The sequence below is a fragment of the Sminthopsis crassicaudata genome, chromosome 3, assembly GCF_048593235.1.
Source record: "Sminthopsis crassicaudata isolate SCR6 chromosome 3, ASM4859323v1, whole genome shotgun sequence".
Lineage (NCBI taxonomy): Eukaryota > Metazoa > Chordata > Mammalia > Dasyuromorphia > Dasyuridae > Sminthopsis > Sminthopsis crassicaudata.
The window spans coordinates 508,724,436-508,743,691 of NC_133619.1; the positions used below are offsets into that span (position 1 = coordinate 508,724,436).

The 19,256-nt window shown below is 38.6% G+C and overlaps 1 protein-coding gene across 2 annotated transcripts in view; it reads left to right on the top strand.

The window, feature by feature from the left end:
- The window catches only part of KCTD21 (potassium channel tetramerization domain containing 21), a 35,194-nt gene extending 16,555 nt beyond the window's left edge, over positions 1-18,639 (top strand). For both annotated transcript variants that reach the window (XM_074303971.1, XM_074303972.1), the window contains exon 2: positions 15,427-18,639. In XM_074303971.1, the coding sequence (XP_074160072.1) occupies positions 15,456-16,238 (783 nt within the window). In that variant the 5' untranslated portion in view covers positions 15,427-15,455 and the 3' untranslated portion in view covers positions 16,239-18,639. The remainder of the gene's footprint in view (positions 1-15,426) is intronic.
- Positions 18,640-19,256: the final 617 nt, after the last annotated feature.

A 19,256-nucleotide genomic window follows, 5' to 3' on the forward strand; every position in this document is an offset into this window, starting at 1 on the left:
CATTTTGTTGGTGCTTAATAAATGTTTGTTTCCTTTTTTCCATTTTATAGGTAAGGAAAGTTAGATTCAGAAAAGTCAAGGGCCTTGGCCACAATTGCACAGATAGTGAGTGAAAGGCAGAATTTTAGTCCATATCCCACACTCTGACAATCATATCTCACTTATATTATATAACATTGCTGCTTTGTTTCTTTTAATGAAATTAGGTTATTTTTGCTTGAAGAATTTCACAACATTCAGGAGATAAATGGCTAGACCTTGGAATGGTGTTAATCAAGGATATTTCTTTTATTATTATTATTTGTTATTAGCAAGTGGATTATGTTCCTCATAGCCTAGGGAAGCTTAATGGAGAACTGCATACAAAGATCCATCAGCCTGCAATTGCTGTTAGGTTACACTTTGCCAAAAATGGAATATATGATTCACGGGTATGTCCCTATCACCCTAACCCTCAGTTTTCCTCTCTGTAAACTGACAGAGTTAAACTAGATCAAGGGTTCTCAGCTTGAGAGCCATGTAATAGGTTTTGTTTTTTGGTGGGTTTTGGTTGGATCTGGGTTTTTTGTTTTTTTTTTTTCCCCTTGGATAACTGTATTTCAGTATAATTGGTTTCCATGGTAACCTTGTGTGTCTCATTTTATGACATTAAAAACAATACTCTGAGAGAAGTCCACAGGCTTTACCAGACTGTCAAGGGTGTCCATCACACACACACACACACACACACACACACACACACACACACACACACACACACAAGAGGTGATCATTAAAATTTCCCTCCAATTCTAACATTCTCTGTTCTGAGGTTTATTCCAACATTAAGAGCAGCATCTTCTTTGTTTTGAGATTCCTTCCAAATTCAAATGTTCTGTGTTTTAAGATCCCTTCTAGCTCTAATATTCTATGTTCTTTGGACTTTTCTAGTTAATCAGCAAGTATTTATATGATGCTTACTATGTGCCAGACACTGTGAGGGGAATGAAGGGTGGAAGTAAGTATTTATATACATTAATGTCAGGCACTGTGCTTGGGAGAAGTTGAGGGGAGGGGGGAAATAAGGGGAGAAAATAAGGATTTATGCAGCATCTATTATGTGCCAGGCATTGTGCTTGAGGGTAAGGGGTGAGAATAAGCATTGATATGGCATTAATGCCAGGCACTGTGCTGGAAAGAAGTTGGGAGCAAGGGGAGAAAATTAGTATTTATACAGCAACTACTGTGTGCGAGGCACTGTGTTATATCCAGTTGAGAATAAAAATTTAAGCGAAAAGACAGTCCTTGTTCCCATGGAGTTACATTCTAATAGGGAAAGAACACACAAAAAGAAACTGAGAAGGAGCGGAGTGGGGGAGGGTGGACAACATGATCAAGTAGTTTGAATTACAATCTGGTGAGAAATGGAGATGACTGTGCTGGGCTCTTTATGTTCCAAGGTCTTTCCAGCTCACAGTCTATGTTCCATGGTCCCTTTCTGTTCTAATTCTCTCTTCCAAGGCCCCTTTGTGCTCTGATAATTCCTTTTTCTAAAGTTTATTCTAGCTCAGACATTCTGTTTTAAGATTTTTTGTTTCCTGTGAGCAGTCTACATTCTAGAGTGCCTTGTGATTCTTGCATTTGGTTAAATGATCCTTTGCGTTCTAACTTTCTGTTCTTACACATAGTTTTAGCGCTGGGAGGTCCTTAGAGGCCTTCAGATTTCATTCCCTTATTTTATAAATGAGGACTGAAGGTCCAAGGAGGTTATGTGTTCGCTTGCCTAAGATCACACAGACAGTGACAAACCAAGATGGGAAATCTAGCCTTACAGCTCCAAAACTGAACTCTAACCAATGCACTGTCTGTCTATACTCTTTGTCCTAATAGTTTATGTGCCAACTACCTTATAGCTTTCTCCTTCTATGTCCTAAAGTTCATTTTATCCCTGACATTCTGGAACTCTACAGCTCTCTTTGGAGGCAATTTTACATGAGAATTAGGTCTTCAATATCAGCCTCTATTTTGGGAAGCTGTTCTATGTCATAAATCATGAGGTCCTGTCTTTCCCCTACCCTTACCATGATGATGACTCCATTCTTAACATTAGGTTTCTAACCTGAATTTGGTTCCTCTTAACCACTCTGGGTCCTGAGTGCCTTTATAGATTTCTTTCTACTGTCTTCCATTGCTCTTATCTCCTTTTCTAATCTATCTTCCAATCCAACCCTAAATTCTCCCCTTTTTGAGAGACTGAAGGAGTTACCTCTTCCCATTTCATCTTCAGACTGTAAGGGTACATCAATTCTCTCTTACCCTTCTCCCCCCCCCCATTTGTACAACTTCCCACTCTTATTCCCACTATAAAGTTACTGATTCGATCATAAGAAAAAGATCAAGAATTTTCATATATTAATTCAATTTCACTTTTGCTTCTCACACTTCCTTAAATCTCCCTTAGATCTTTAGTTCTTAGGTCCTCTTTATCCCTGCATGATTCCTCCTTGTATTTTTCTTTACCCCATAGATCTATTTTCTTCTTTTAAAAAAATGATAACTTATAAAACCTGAGATAATTCATTTGTCTATTTAATCTTATTAATCCTGTTTCTTTTCCTTTTCATGTGCTTCAATTGTTTGGGGTATTTGCAAGTCACCTAATCTGTTTAGCTTCTTATTTGTTTGTTTGCTTATTTTTTGTAAGAATGCCCTAAGTGGCTCCTTTTTGTTTAATATATATTCTTTTTTGCTGTTTATTAGACACAGTTTGGGGCAGCTAGATGGCACATTGAATAGAATGCTAGATAAGAGTACGGATGAATCTTTCTGAGTTCAAATCCAGCCTCAGACACTAACTGTTTCTTGTTACTGAAATTGTTCGATTAAGATTTGAAGTTTGAAGAACAAAATTTTTTCTGGTGGTGCTGTGAATTCTATTGATTACTGTTGTATATTCAGAAATTCTGGATAGTTTTTAGAATTATTTCCTGTATTGTGGTATTCAAATTTTTTTTATCTGTTATATTCTTCTGAAAGATTTTTAATCTTAAATTATCTTGGTGTACCCTATCTTCAAACTCAGATGTTTTTGGCTTAAATAGAATCTTTGTTTACTTTTGTTGCCTTTGGCTTAAATTTTCCTAAACTTTTTTTTAAGGGTTTTTGTGTGTGTGTTCTTTTCAAATTTTTGTGTTCAAATGTATTGTTCTCTCTCTCAAAGCTTCTACTTTTTTTGGATAGTTTTTCCATCATGTGTTCATCTTTTCCTGCTCTACTATTTCTGAGTTGTTTTTTTTATTATAGCTTTTTATTTACAATATATATGCATGGGTAATTTTACAGCACTGACAATTGCCAAACCTTTTGTTCCAATTTTTCCCCTCCTTCCCCCACCTCCCCCAGATGGCAGGTTGACCATTACATGTGAAATATGTTAAAGTATAAATTATATTTCTGAACAAGTTTTGATTTCTTATTCTAAGAGTTTTATTGGTCTTTTGAACTATTTAAAAATTTGTTTTCTCTGAGGAGAGGATTCTCACTTTCCTCTGCTAATACTGGTTCATTTTTCCTAATATTAGGACATTTGTTTAATTAGCTTTTATTTCTTTTTGAGGTTCTACTTATTCTTTGTTCTGTCTTTATAATCCTCTATTGGTTATCTGCTTATGGACTGAATTTTTATTCCCTATCATTCGTCTTTGGAAATCTTACTCACTCTTTAGCCACAAACTCCTTAGACTTGGCTATTAATGAATGATCTCAACCTCTTCACATTGGATAATATATCAGTCTTTCTCTGAATAACCCAGCCAAGATATCCTATTGCTTCCAGAGCCATGTCCTGTTGTCCTAATCTATATCTTGCCATTGGACCCATATGGCTGTGGAGGAGAAAATAGAGCTGGTGACTGTCCAGCCCAGACTCTGCGTCATCCCCTTAATGTTGTGGCCTTCTTTGAGAACAAAGGGCAAACAATTGCAATCTGGAGGAAAAGACTGACTTCCTGGGTTTCTGGTCTCATTTTCCTCAGACCAGATCTTTGTTTTCCTCTAACCCTATACCTCCAATCACCCTGTAGCATGTTTATTATTATGCTGCAGTTTCCAATTTCCCCTCCTTCTTCCCTTTGAGTGACTGGACACAATCAGTATCTGTCACCTGTTTTGTGGTTGCAGTGTCAGAGGCAGTTTATGAAGAATCATTGCTGTGAAAGGATCACTGTATGAGCCATTTCTTCAGAGACGGGACTGAATGAGAGCTGTAATATTAAACATTATTGATGTTGATCCATGAGGATTTTTTTTTTTGCTTTGTCTGGGTTCTGTAGGTTTATGGTATTTTGCTATAATTACTCTATATTTGGCAAATAATTCCTTCCTTTTAGGGGTTCTGTAGGCTTATGGCATTTTGTTGTAATTACACTATGTTTAGCATATAATTTCTTTCTTTTGGGGTCTGGGACATGACAGAAGTTTGTAGGAGACAACTCTTTTGCCATCTTGCTGGTTACATCTGCCTGTGTCCTCTTGTCAATTGTAAGATACTCAAAGTCATTGAGAGCATTGAATGTGCCAAGGAGAGGGCACCCTCAAGCCTTCACAGAGAAGGCAGAAGCCCTCCAAATTCCATTCTTTGCAGCCAGCTGAAATCCAGATTCATGAATAATAAATAACCACATTTCTATGGGACTTTAAAGTCTGGGAAGTGCTTCCCTCACAACCCCAGGATTGGTAAGGTAGAATTTGTCAGATGAGACAAGACATGGGGGGAAGAGAGCTAGCTACCAGGCTTAGTGCCAGAGCCGAAACTTAAGGCCATATTAGCTCGCTCACCCAGCAGTCTCGTGCACACGTGTCACATAGGAAGCTGTGGTCCATGCCAACGATGCCATCACCTGCCTTCCAGCATCCCCTTCTGAAATTCTGCCCAGAAGGGAACAGCTGTGATGCTGCTGCTGTTCAAAACCGAGGGCTGGGGTGGGAAGAGAGGGATTAGCAGCATGCTACCCTATGGAGGCTCTCTCAATCCCAAACACCCACAAAGGAAGTGGGAAAACAGGTATTTTAGGAACAGGTGTATGACATTGGTGCTGGCTTTTATTCCACTGATCACAGAGCTTATCTGCTCAGTTACAAGAGAGGCTCCTTGGACAAAGGAGTTGCAACTCTGGGTCAGGTACAAAGGGGCAGATTAAAGCTTCATGTAAGGGAGCTCTGATCAGTCACAAATAACCTGAGATGGAGTGGGAAAAAATGAGCTCCCTGTCACCAGAAGTGTTCAAGCAGAGGCTGAGAGATCCTCTCCCACAGATGTAATAGGCAAAGGCTGGAATAAACCGTAGGAAGGAGCTGTAATGGTCATCCAAGCTACCCCTTATCTAATCAACATCCCAACAAGCTCTGAACTATCCAGTGATAGGGAATTCACTACCTCCCATTTTCATTTTTCATAGGAAATTGCTTTCCACGTCAAGCTTCAGTCTCCTATCCTGCACCTTTCATCTTTTGTTCCCAAGTCTTCTAGGATCTACTTGTCTTACATCTGGGCTCTTAGCCCATCTTGAAAACCCCAATCCTTCCCTATTAATTGTTTCCCCTTTATCCTGTATATAGTATACTTTGTATGTATTTGTTTATCTGTTTCCCCATTAGATTATAAGGTTTTTGAGGGAAGAGACTGTCTCTTACCTTTTGTTTTTGTTTTTTTTTTTTTTTTGATAATCCCAGTATTTAAGCCTGCTATATAGTAAGTGCTTAATAAATGTTTATAGATTGCTTGATCCATCCCAGTCACCTTAATGGGCCAGAGGTCTTTTCAATCATCTAATCTAATCACTTTTAAGAAGAAGGGGACAAATATTTATTGAATACCTACAGTGTGCCAGGCACTGTGCTAATTACTTTATAAATATCTCATTTGACCTTCACAACAATAATTGGAGGAAAGTGTTAGTATTATCTCCATTTTACAGATGAGAAAACTGAGGTAAGCAGAAGTTAAGTGGCTTGCTTAACATTACACAGTCTATGTGTGAGACTGGATTTGAACGCAAGTCTTCTGACTCCAGGCCTAGCACTCTGACACTATTTAGTGTCATCTGGCACTTCTTGGCTGCTGATACCAATGGAATGTACAAGTCAATAAGACAGGCAGACAGAACAAGAGAGATTGCAGGATTTAGAGCCTTCCTTCCCTACCCTCCAATGCTTTTGTGTCTATTGTTCCTCTGTACCTCATTTGTATAACATAATTACTATTTTTATCTTAACTCTGCCCCAATCTTTCTTTTGAGCTGCCCTATTGTTGATGTCAATCTTAAATATATGGTATTTATTTCCCAAATTTTAAAAAAAATAAACAATTTATCCATCTTGAGTTTCTTGAAATTGATCTTTGATATTGACTCTTATATATTCTATTAAGTTTGGGTTTTGTTGATAGAAAGTCCTGAAAATCTGCAAGTTCATTGAATGTCCATTTTTTTCTCATTCAATATTATAGATAATTTTATTGGATATGCTGTTTTTGGCTACAGGCTTAGTTCTTTTGATTGTTGATAGATATGATTCTAGGACCTGTAGTCTTTTATTGCAACTGCTGATAAGTCCTGTACAATTCTAATTGTAGCTCCAGCACATTTGAATTGTTTTTTCCTTGTTTCTTGAAAAATTTCTCTTTGATCTGGGGGTTTTGAAATTTGGCAATAATGTTCCTATGTATTTTCCACAAAGGATTTCATTGAGGTGGTGATCCATGGATTTTTTTCTATTTCCACTTTCCCCTCATGTTCTATCACTTCAAGACAGTTTCATTGTACTATTTCTTGTGTCCAAGGTCCTTTTTTTTGGTCACAATTTTCGGGCAGTCCAATTATTCTTATATTTTCTCTTCTTTATCTGTTCTCCAGATCTGTCATTTTTCTTATATGATAGTTCACATTCTGTTCTATTTTTTCATTCTTTATAATCTGTTTTATCATTTCTTGGTCTCTCATAGCTTCCCCTTGCCTGATTCTAATTTTCAAAGAGTTATTTTTTGTCTTGCCCAATTTTAATTTTCAAAGAATTATTTTTGTCCTTGAGAGTCTGTATCTCCTTTTCTAGTTGGTTAATTATTTTTCATAATTTTCTTGGATGGTTTTTATTTATTTTGTTTTGCCTCAGTGTCTCTCATTTGATTTTTAAATTCTTTTTGGAGTTCTTCTATAAATTCTCTATGGGCAGGGAACCATTTCATGTTACTCTTTGGGGTGGAAACTTTTTTTTTATTTCAGTGTCCTCCTCTGAAAATGAACCTCAGTCTTCCCTGTTCCCATAGTATATTTCTATAGTGGGGTTCTTTCTCCTTTGCTGGTTCATTTTTTTTTAATAAAAGGTATTAGTGTAAGCATCTCTAATCCTGGGTAGGAGAATGGAACTTCTGGCTTCACTTCAGCTCTTCTCTTTGACCTGGCACCCTAAACCAAGAGCTCCATCTTCCAGCAAGTGCCCGTAGCCAGCAGCATCCTTGCCCCACTGCCACTGCACTCACCAGGTGCTGGTTCCTTCTCAGCTTGGGCCATGGCTCTGTGGCACAGATGGACCTGGTGTTCCTATTCAGTTGAGATTCTCTCAGGCTTCCAGGATTCATATCCCAACTCCAGGAGGTGAAAGTTTCTGTAGTTCCTGCTGAGGCACCAGCCACACCCAGCCAGTCCCAAGTTTCTCACTTGGTGTTTTTGCTGAGCTATCCTGGAGGGGTTTGCTCTTCATATGGGTTAATTACCAGCCCAGGGTCTTTCTTCTGATCTTCTCAGGTTTATCTCAGGTTGACCCATGTTCTGGGCCAATTCCTCTTGACTTTTTACCAATCTATGTTTATCCTGAAGCACAAATTTATTTGATTTGTAGAGAAAATCCAGAGAGCTTAAAATCCACCAACCTACTCCACCATCTTCCCAGAATTGTCACTCATGAGATGATATCTTAACTTTTCAAGTGAATTGGAGAGGCAGAGTTGTACAAAGTCATCAGCCTTTCTCCCTTCTTCTTTCCCTCCAAAAACATACAAGACTCAGGAAACTTGGAATCTCCTGACTCCCCCAAAAGATTGCTGAACCAAGTCATGATTTTTAAAAGCTTTTTAAACACATGAATTATTAATATGCATTTGTATACTGAGTCTAGTGGGGAGGAAGTAAGAATCAGGAGACTTCAACTCTCATCTTGGTTTCAGGACTTTCTAGATGACCTAAATGACCTGGGTCATTTAACTTTGTTTAATTCTGTGAAAAATAGCAATAGAGCTTGACCCATAGTTACGGAACCAAAAAAGAAGAATTAGAGACATAATTTGGTGTGATGGAAAGAGTGGTAGATGGAACTGGGAAGCCTGAGATAAATAAAGGCAGAAATGGAATACTTATTAAATTTGTAGATGACCTCCAAACCTGGAAAGTATTACTAAGGTATTAGATGATAGAATACAAAAGAATTTATAGAAAGATGGGCCTAATTAAGGAGTTCTAATTTTATAAAGGTAAATGTAAGATCATATCTGGATTCAAAAAATCAATAACACAAAGACAGAAGGCAGAAATTAACAATTACATGATGGTTCCTATAAGAGATCTGGAGATTTCAGTGGAATGCAAACTTAATATGTGTCAATAGTGTGTTGTAGCAGCCAAAAAAGCTAATGTGACATTAAAGGAGCACATGTGGAGCCAGTCTGAATCAGCCTGAACCAGAAAGCAAAGTATTAAATTTTTGATATTAGTATTTAAAACTCAGACATCAGCAAATACAATAATTCAAGGTTTGATTTATTATTTTACTGCTTGTCTAGATATAAGAAAGTGATAGAGAAAATGTTAATAAGGCAGTTTAAACTGTAAAATGCTTTGTATGTGTATATATTTTTGAGAGCTGCTTGTTAAACATGTACCAACATGCCCATAGGCCCCTGTACTATACCCCAGTTATACAATATTTTGTATGCTATGTTCAGTCCTTGGCAACACATTTTAGGAAGGACATTAACAAACTTGAGTTTGCCCTGATGAGTGAACAGGAAATCATTAAATATACAGAGCATTTCAAGGAAGGGGGACATTGATTTTAGAGAAGAAAAGCCTCCAAAGGGCCATGCTATGTGTCTTCACATATTTGTGGGGCTGTTATGGAGAAAAGAAATTAGATTTATTCTTCCTGGACCCAGAGGGAAGAGCTAGAAGCATCACATGTCTGTATATATATACATGTCTGCATATATACATACATTTTAATGTATATATATATATATACAAATATATGTTATTATATAGATATGTGTGTATATATGCACACTGTCCATGCATTTATGTATGTATTACATTATAAATTGTATATATGTAAATATATAGTGCAAAACATAAATGTTAGTGTGCATGTATGTGCATGATGTATATTCTGTATGCACAGTACCTTTGTGTGCAAATCTGCTTATTTACAATATACCTGTAGATATTGCATGCGTATATATTCATATATGTGCATTTGTATGCTTGTCTGTGTGTTGTGTGTACACACACTATATATAGTATTTTCTTAAACACAGAAGGGAAAAACTATTGCATCTGAACTTCCTTCTAAAGTTTTGTCACTTGACAAAGTCTCAGTCATTTCTTTGCTTGACTTTTTCCCATTCCTGATGCCAAAGGTCATGGCTGATGAAGTCACAGCAGGACTGGCAGACTAGGAACAGAGAGCTGGGCCAACAAGGTCGCCCAGCTCGGGGTCATCTACCAGGGGAGAGGGCATTTAGACAGACTCAGCCAACGCAGCTTCCACAGGGGCTACGTGGTATTTCAAGAAAAGCATTGGATTTGGTGTCACTGTCTCAGTTACTTCCTCTCTGAGGTAAGGAGATGGGACTCAGCCCTTCCCGTTCTAAAGTTCTTTGTTCTGTAGATTTCATCATCTCAGATTTTCATGGTTTGTATCCACTGAGGAGCAAGGTAGCCCTGGAACACTGGAGAGAGAGCTGGCCTTGAAGCTAGAAAGAGCTGGATTCAAGTGCTGTCTATGATATATGTAGGCTGTGGAATTGGGCAAGTCTATTAATCTCTCAGGCCTTAGGAAACTCCAAAGTTATAAGGTTTAGAGAAGGGGCCAACATACATAGGAAAAAGGAGTTTTCTCTTCCTGGAGTTCTCTAGGTCAGTATAATCACAGATCCCACCCATGTCCCTCTCCCTTACAAAAAATCAATCAATAACTTGAGCAAATAATTTCCTCGCTCCCTTGTCTTCTAGCCTCACTATTCCGGGCCTTGGTCTTAAGGCCTCTTCTTGCTGCATAATATACTTATAGATACTGACTGGCTTATAGCACTTGGCAGGAGAGCTTGAAGAGCATCTATATCTCCATTTATCAAGTATTAATAGAGTTCCTTCTCTATCCATACCATGTCCTGTGACACATGGGGTTGGGAAGAACACTAGCTATGGAGTCAAATGGACTTTAGGCCTTTTAATAGCCCTGTGACCTTGGAGAAGCCACTTCACCCCTTTCAGCCTAGTTTTCCCATTTATAAAATGGCAGTAATAATGTCCATACTCCTTATATATCATATATGAGGTTTTATATAGGTATATATGATTATAGGTTGCATAAAGGCAACCCTGTAAAGCACGAATGTTTGTTGATTGTTGACTATCAGTAGTGTGTTAGACTCAATGACTTCTAAAGATCCTTCCACATTCTACAGTTACATGTTTCAAAGTCATCCTAATCTCTTGGGGCTTCAGTTTCTTTCCAGATAAGTGTAGAAGGGGGTGGTCATTGGAAAGGAAGGGTGAGGAATTCAAAAGATCAGAATTGGAATCCTTATCCTGGATGGTTTTTAGGTAGGTAACTGCATGTAGGTCACTGAATTTCATGGAATGCCAATTTTACAGCTTTTCTAAAACATGGGGATAGTGAGGAAAGAATTATGGCCTGCCTTCCAGGGTGGTATGGTAAACAGAATACTGCAGAAAGATATGGGTCCAAATTTCATCTCCAGCATTTATTACTTTGGAGATAAATACTTACTTTGTCTTTCCCTTAATTTCCTCATCTATAAAATGGGGATAAGCACTTACTTCATAGTGTTGTTATAAGATTCAGATGAGACCATATATAAAAACACTCTACAAAGTGTCCAAACTATTAAAAATTTAAGTTTTAAGTTAAAGCTTAAAACTTCATTAAGATTTTTGAGTAAATCACTTTTACTCTAATTTTTAGTTTGCATTTTTAGGACCTGGAGTCTTACCTTACTCCACCACATTTGATTTCTTTCTTTTCTTTCTTTCTTCCTTTCTTTCTCTCTCTCTTTCTCTTTCTCCCTTCCTTCCTTCCTTCCTTCCCTTCCTCTCTTCCTTCCTTCCCTCCCTCCCTCCCTCCCTCCCTCCCTTCCTTCCTTCCTTCCTTCCTTCCTTCCTTCCTTCCTTCCTTCCTTCCTTCCTTCCTTCCTTCCTTCCTTCCTTCCTTCCTTCCTTCCTTCCTTCCTTCCTTCCTTCCTTTCCAGCATCACACAGCTAATAAGTATCTGAAGCCAGATTTAAACTCAGGTCCTCCTACCTCCAGGCCTGGTACCCTATCTACTATGCCAGGTAGCTGCCCCTATTTATCATTATTATTAAGACAGTGCTTTGTCAACCATAGAGCACTAGAAAGATAGGAGTTGTTATTGTTTAAACTTTCATTTGTATCATCTGTGCATTTCCATTAAATTTTTACAAATGAGAACACCTTCAAACAGTTTCACAGAGGGAGTCCCTGCCCTTAGGGGTTATACCATGTAAGCAGGAAGACCCAGTTCAACCAGTTTAACCCAACATGAGCTCTGCCCAAAAGTATAGGAAAAGAGGCCCTAGCTACTTGGCATTGAGTCACACTCCTTGGTGGCTCTGCCGGGTTCCCCTCTAAAACCCCACAAGAAGGCGAGAGAGGTAACTCTGGTCAACCTTTGGCATCCATGCTGTCAGGAGCTGGACTGAGCAGCTGGCTTTGGGAATAAAGGTGGATACAGTGTTAGACAGAGGCACAGGCCCTGAGAGGACAAGATCTCCCCGATTGCCAGTTCCCCAGAGAATCATTCAGCTGCCTTCTTCTTGGTACTGGAAACAAGGGAGAGCTCCTTCTCCCCGGTGTGAATTAACCTCATTACAGAGCTAACAAGGGAAGGACAAGCAACAGTAAGTACTTGGGTGCTGTGGTTAAACTCCAGCTCTAACACTTAAAAGCTATATGATCACAGGAAAGCAAATTCACTCTGTGCCTCAATTTCCCCTTTCTCCTTTGTCAATATTTCCTCCTGAGGATCCACTTTGGTTTCTCCCTGATCCTTTTGGAGGTCCAAGTGCTGAGCACATAAAAACTCAGTAAATAAAAATAATAATTATCAATATTGTTAATAATAATGATTCCTATTTTTGTAGCACTTTTAAGTTTTATAAAATACTTCTTTCAGAGGAGCTATGTGAAATAGGCATTGCAGATATTTTATCCCATCTCACAAATTAGGAAATTAAATTTCTGGAGTGAAATTAATTGGCTTGGGTTACAGCTCATGACAGAACTAGAGTTCTGGAATAGTGAGTTCATTGCCACTGGTCATAAGGTCATTGATTTAGATCTGAAAGGGGCATGAATAATCATCTAATCCAGTTTCTTAAACTGTGGTTCATGACCCCATTTGGGGTCTTGTAATTGAATGTGAGGATCACAAAATTATGATTATCAGCAAATGTTTGATTTATATCTGGGGTCACATAAAAATTTATTGGGTGAAAATAGGTCACAAGTGGAAAAAGTTTAAGATCTGATCTAGTCCAACTCCCTCAGTTTAGCAATGAGGAAACTAGGACTTAGGAATTCAGAAAGAAGCTGGATAACTACAACGTAAAGAATGTTGTAGGAGTTATTTGTGCCAGGTTGGAGGTGGAGAAGAGTGGTAAAATAGGTGATTCCTTGTGACCCTTTTAGTGTGAAAATGTTTATCTGAGACTAAGACTTTAGGATGACTTGTTGCTAGATAGGTGGCCCAATCTCTATATGATGAGATAGCCATGGTTCAGCTCTTAGCTACTATTTTTTATAAGTTCTTGGATCAGGGCTGGGGAGAGGGAAATGGATGTAAAACAATACAGGGAATCTGGGGCAGCCTACCAAAAAAAAAAAAAAAAAAAAAAAAAAGACTACTTTGAAAATTTTAGTAGGGAACAAGAATTAGAAATTATGAACAACCATAAAACTGTGAACACCCGTTAATCCAGCAGTACCATTACTGGATCTGTATCCCAGGTTGATCATAAAAGAGAGGAAAGGACCAATATGTAAAAAAAAAATGTTTATAGCAGCTTTTTTTGTGATAGCAAAGAATTGTAAATTGAGTGGATGCACACCAATTGAGGAATGGCTGAAGAAGTTAAGGTATATATGAAAATAATGGAATATTATTAATCCATAAGAAATGATGAGCAGGATGATTTTAGAAAAGCCTGGAAAGACTTACATGAACTGATACTTAGTGAAGTGAGCATACCCAAGAGAACATTGTACACAGCAAAATTATCTGATGATCAACTATGGTAGACTTAGCTTTTCTCAGCAGTACAGCAATCCAAGACAGTTCCAATTGACTCGGGATAGAGAACTATGGAGATTGAATGTGGATTGAAGCATAGTATTTTCACCTTTTTTTATTTGTTTTTTTCTTTCTCATGGTCTTTTCCTTTTGTTCTGATTTTCTTTCACAACATAACTACGTTGAAAATGATTATGCATGCATAACTTAGATTGCTTGTTGTCTTGGGTAGGAGGAAGAAAAGGACAAAAAATTTAGAATTAAAGATCTTACAAAAATGAATGTTGAAAACTATCTTTACCTGTAATTGGAAAAATAGAATACTATTAATTTTTTTTAAAAAAAGAAAGAAAAAGAAAAAATTATGCCATTTCCCTAAGATTAAATATTAGAACATAATTTTTTAGAAAACAGAAAATAAAAGGTCAGAGCTAAAAGAGCCCTAGCCTGATCCCCTGGAAGGTCCTCCTAAAAGCCCTTCTAGCTCTGATATTCTATGTCCTGAGTTCTAGTATTCTCCATGTTTCAATATTCTGTATTAAATATTCCAGTATTTTTATTCTCATGTTCTTTTTAGTTCTAATATTTCAAAAGTCCCTTCTAGTTCTACCTTTATAATTTAAAGGCCCCTGCTAGCTCTAATGATTGAAAGTTCTGTGGAAAAAGAAGAAATGGAAATGAGATTTAGTAGACAGTCCCCCTATTGGACTGTAAGTTCCAGAGAGAACAATGACTGTTTAACTTTGCATTTCCCTAATCAGGGAGAAAGGCAATAAGCATTTATTTCAATTCTGATAGGTAAGTACTATTATTTCCTCCATTTAGAGTAGAGAAAATTGAGGTAGACAGAGATGAAGTCACACAGCTAGTAACTATAGGAGGTCAGATTTGAATTCGGGTCTTTGACTCTAAGCCCAGAATTCTACTGTGCCACCTAGCTGCCTTTAATCTGCTAGAAGTGTTCCCTATTAACAGCAAAGATTGTCTTATTTGAAGATTGTTTTATTTGAATTTTTTCCAAGGAAGTGGCCTCTTGGAGTTGAAAGTATCAGGAAATATATTTGGGGGAACTGGATATAGTTTGAATAAGGACCTATTAGATAATTTAATAGCAGCTTTGTTCAGAGAGAAATGGAATTCAGGGGATTTTAATCATTAAATCTGATTCACACATTTTTTCATTCAACAAATATTTCTTCATTGAAATGTTATCCACATAGTCTTATGGATTTAAAATTAAAGCCAAAAGAATTCAAAGTTTTGATGCTGAGTGAAATGAGCAGAATCAGGAGATCATTGTACATGTTAACAACAAGAATGTAGGATGATCAATTCTGATTGACATGGCTCTCTTCAACAATGAAATGATTCAGATCAGTTCCAATGATCTTGTGATGAAGAGAACCATCTCCACCCAGAGAGAGGACTATGGGGACTGAGTGTGGATCACAACATAGCATTTTTGTTGTTGTTTGCTTGCATTTTATTTTCTTTCTCATCTTTTCCTTCTTGATCTGATTTTTTTTGTGCAGCAAGATAATTGTATAAATATGTATACATATATTGGATTTAACATATATTTCTACCATGTTTAACATATATTGAACTACTTGCCATCTAGAGGAGAGGGTGAGGGAAGGGAGGGAAAATTGGAACACAAGCTTTTGCAAGGGTTAATATTGAAGAATTATCCATGCATATGTTTTGAAAAATAAAAAGCTTTAATAAAAAAAATTATGGGCAAAAAAAAAAAAAAGAACTCAAAGTTCTGAATATAGAGATGATAGTGCATTGTGTGCATGGTGAGCACTTTATAAATGCTTATGGATTCATTAATGTTCCTTCTCTAGGTATTTTCTCAACATCCTAGCCTTTCACCATGTCCGACCCCATCACTCTGAACGTTGGAGGAAAGCTGTATACTACCTCCCTGTCGACCTTGACCAGTTTTCCCAATTCCATGCTGGGAGCCATGTTCAGTGGGAAGATGCCCACCAAGAAAGACAGCCAAGGCAACTGCTTCATTGACCGAGACGGCAAGGTTTTTCGCTACATCCTGAACTTCTTGAGAACCTCCCACCTGGACCTTCCTGAGGATTTCCAAGAGATGGGGCTGCTCCGGAGGGAAGCCGACTTCTACCAAGTGCAGCCTCTGATTGAAGCACTTCAGGAAAAAGAGGTGGAGCTGTCCAAGGCCGAGAAGAATGCCATGCTTAATATTACCCTGAACAAGCACGTGCAGAACATCCACTTCACGGTCCGGGAAGCACCGCAGATCTACAGCTTGTCCTCTTCAGACATGGAGGTCTTCAACGCCAACATCTTCAGCACATCCAGCCTTTTCTTGAAGCTCTTGGGTTCCAAGCTCTTCTACTGCTTCAATGGCAACCTGTCTTCCATCTCCAGCTACTTACAAGACCCAAACCACCTCACTTTGGATTGGGTGGCCAGCGTGGACGGCTTACCCGAAGAAGAATACACGAAGCAGAATTTAAAAAGACTGTGGGTGGTACCAGCCAACAAGCAGATTAACAGCTTCCAAGTGTTTGTGGAGGAGGTATTGAAAATAGCCCTCAGCGATGGCTTTTGCGTGGATTCTTCCCACCCGCACCTCTCTGATTTTATGAATAATAAGATTATTCGATTAATACGGTATAGGTAGAATGGTGCAGCTTCCAGCACATATGCAGTCTACACAATAACACAAGGTCAGCAGAGTGTTTCTCTTAAAGCACCAGCTATGAAACACTCACCAGCAGTGTGATACAGAATCATATACTAATATGTATTAATCACTAAGCAGGAGTTGATTTCCCCCCCCCTATAATGTAGCTATCTCTATGCCCTTTCAGAATATATGTTCTCTAATCATAGGGAGCATTCTTCTCCAGGTTTATTAGGGTACCGCTAATATATTACCAGGGACGGAGGGTCTCCTGATACTCTCTAGAGGAGACAGCTGATGGTCTTTATGGCTGGGGAAAAGGAGCATCAGACTCTCCCCATTGGTTGCCTTCCCATCTCTACCATTGTCTAGGACCTCAGTTAACTCATCTGTGCTAAGGGAAAATGCCATGTTGGGCAGTGGGAGGGGGAGTGGAGGGGAACTATGAAGCTTGTAAAATCTGTTCTCTGCTCTAGGATCCTGGGATCCAAGCTGAGTTTGTCTCACCAAAGCAAGTGAATTTCTGCAGCCCCATAGTTATTTACATAGAAGACCAAACGTGATTGGCTTCATTGGAGTTGGGTTGTATTCATGGAGATTTTCTTTTCTGCTTCATCAATAATCTCCAAGGAATGGGGCAGCTAGAAGTCAGGAGGACCTGAGTTCAAATGTGGCCTCAGACACTTAATACTTCCTGGCTGTGTGACCCTGGGCAAGTCACTTAACCCCAATTGCCTCAGCAAAAATAATAGTAATACTGTCCAGGGAAGAAGGAAGAGGTGGGAAGAGACTGTAGAAGTAAATTAGAGCAAAAAACAAGACACAAAAATGACTTGAGTTTTGTTCTAAGCTTGATTGAGAGTTCCTGGTTTTTGAGGGAGAAAAGATGATACCATGATCTATGGTCCCCGAAAAAGAGGCAAAATAATTCTTATCTATATATCTAAATAAGTATAATCCTTTCATAGCAAGAGCCATATGTTCCATCACTATTTAGCCTTTGCTCAAGGCTTTTTCTGAGCTTCTCTTTCAGAATGTCCTTAATCAAGCAGAAGTTGGAACAAGGGGTGGGGTGGAAATTTTAGTCTAAGATAAGGAAGACCTTCCTAACAATTGGAGCTTTGTAAAAATGAATGTGTTGTCTTAATAGGGACTGGAAGTTTATGATGTAGTTCCTAGAAACATAGAATTTCAAAGTTGACAAGGACACCAGAGGCCATCTAGCCAATATCACTCATGGATAAAAATCTCCATTAGACATGCTCACAAGATAGTCAAACAGCCTTTGTTTAAAGATCTCCTGTAATGAAAAAATCACTGTTTTCTTAAGCAGCCAACTCCTAGTACAACTCTGATGGTTAAGAAATTTTTTCCTCAAACTGAGCCTGAATTAGCTCCATTTTAATTTCCACTCATTGGCCCTAATTCTGGGACCAAGCAGAACAAACCTAATCCTTCTTTCATATGATGCCCTATCAAATACTTGAAGATGGTTAATATGTTCCCCCTAAGTCTTTTCCAGAATAAAGGCCCCCACCCCCAATGCTCATGGCACGGTCCAGTCCCTTGGCTTCTTTTTTGCTATTTGGATGTATGCCAGTTGCCATTACTCCCTCTAAAAAATGGCACTGAGCAAAATACTCCATCTGGGGTCTGACATACCATAAAGCAGTAGGACTATTGTTTCCCTCTTTAGACATTCCATTTCTTTGTACTAATAAGGCCCTGGAAAGAGGGCCGTGTTCTCTCTCTCTCTTATCTCACCAATGCTACTAAGCTGGCAGAACTGGTGATGAGTCTTAGGTTGTCAGTATCCTTCCTCAAATGTGTTACCCAGAACTAAACAAAATACTCTAGATGTCTGACCAGGGCAAAATACTGCGGGACGTAGATCATCTCTTTCCTTCTGGAAACTATGCTTCTGTGAACGCAGTCTGAAATCATTGGATGTACCATTCTCCTACATACTGGAAAGTCAGTCCTGATGTTTCAGTCATACCTGGGACACATATTGTTTGGGTCAGGTACAGGTCAAGAAAGCCAGGGGCGAGGGCATCCTCCTGGCTCTGCAGAATCCAGCCGGTGATGAGTGGTGCACACCTCCATGCTGCATCCCATGAGATGTCACTGGGCCAGCAGCCTTAGGACCCCCAATGGTCCTCTTATTTTTGTCAAGGCTTATGCAGCTGAGCTGCAAAAAACTCAAACTTGGATCATTCCTCTCCATGACAACAAATCACGGGAATCCGAGATGCTTAATTTGCTACTGGCTAGTGCTGGGCAAGCTAATGTCTCCATGGGCCTCTGGAGAAACCTATATAGCTACATTCTCTGTGGGGCACTGGGGCAAGTATAGCTTTCTTTATGCAATAAATTGTATGGCTTTAATGCAGCACAATTCCTGAGTCTCTGTGGCATTTGTTCTCATGCTTATTTGTTGGTAAATTCTGGGATGGAGTCAGACCCTGGCCCTGGTAACCACCAAACATTGCATCTTGGCACTTAGTTCTATGGCCCTGGGCAAAACACTTTACCTTTCAGCTTTTTAAAGCCTCAGTGTTCTTATTTGGAAATTGGGAATAATAATAGCACCTACTTTCCGGTGTGGCTATGGGGATAGATAATATTTGTAAAACATTTTTCAAACTTTAAAGTATCACATAAATGCTAGTTGTTATTATTATCAAAATAAGGGAAATAATATTTGCACTATCTCTCTCCCAGCCTATTTTTGTATGGAGAGTTTTAAATCTTAAAGGCAATAGAAATATGAGATTATCAGGTACCTTGATATAATAGAAAGCGCACCACTGCACTTAGAGTTGAGACTAGATACAAGTCATAATTTGGGTGACCCTAGACAGTCACAGCCTTTCTGAATCTCAGGTTGATCATCTATAAAAGGGGGATAATATTACCTACTCTGCTTATTTCACAGGATTGGGAGAAGAAAACCTTAATGTGCAAGAGATTTGAATTGTTATTAAATGACTTGCTCAAAGCCTCTCAACTAAT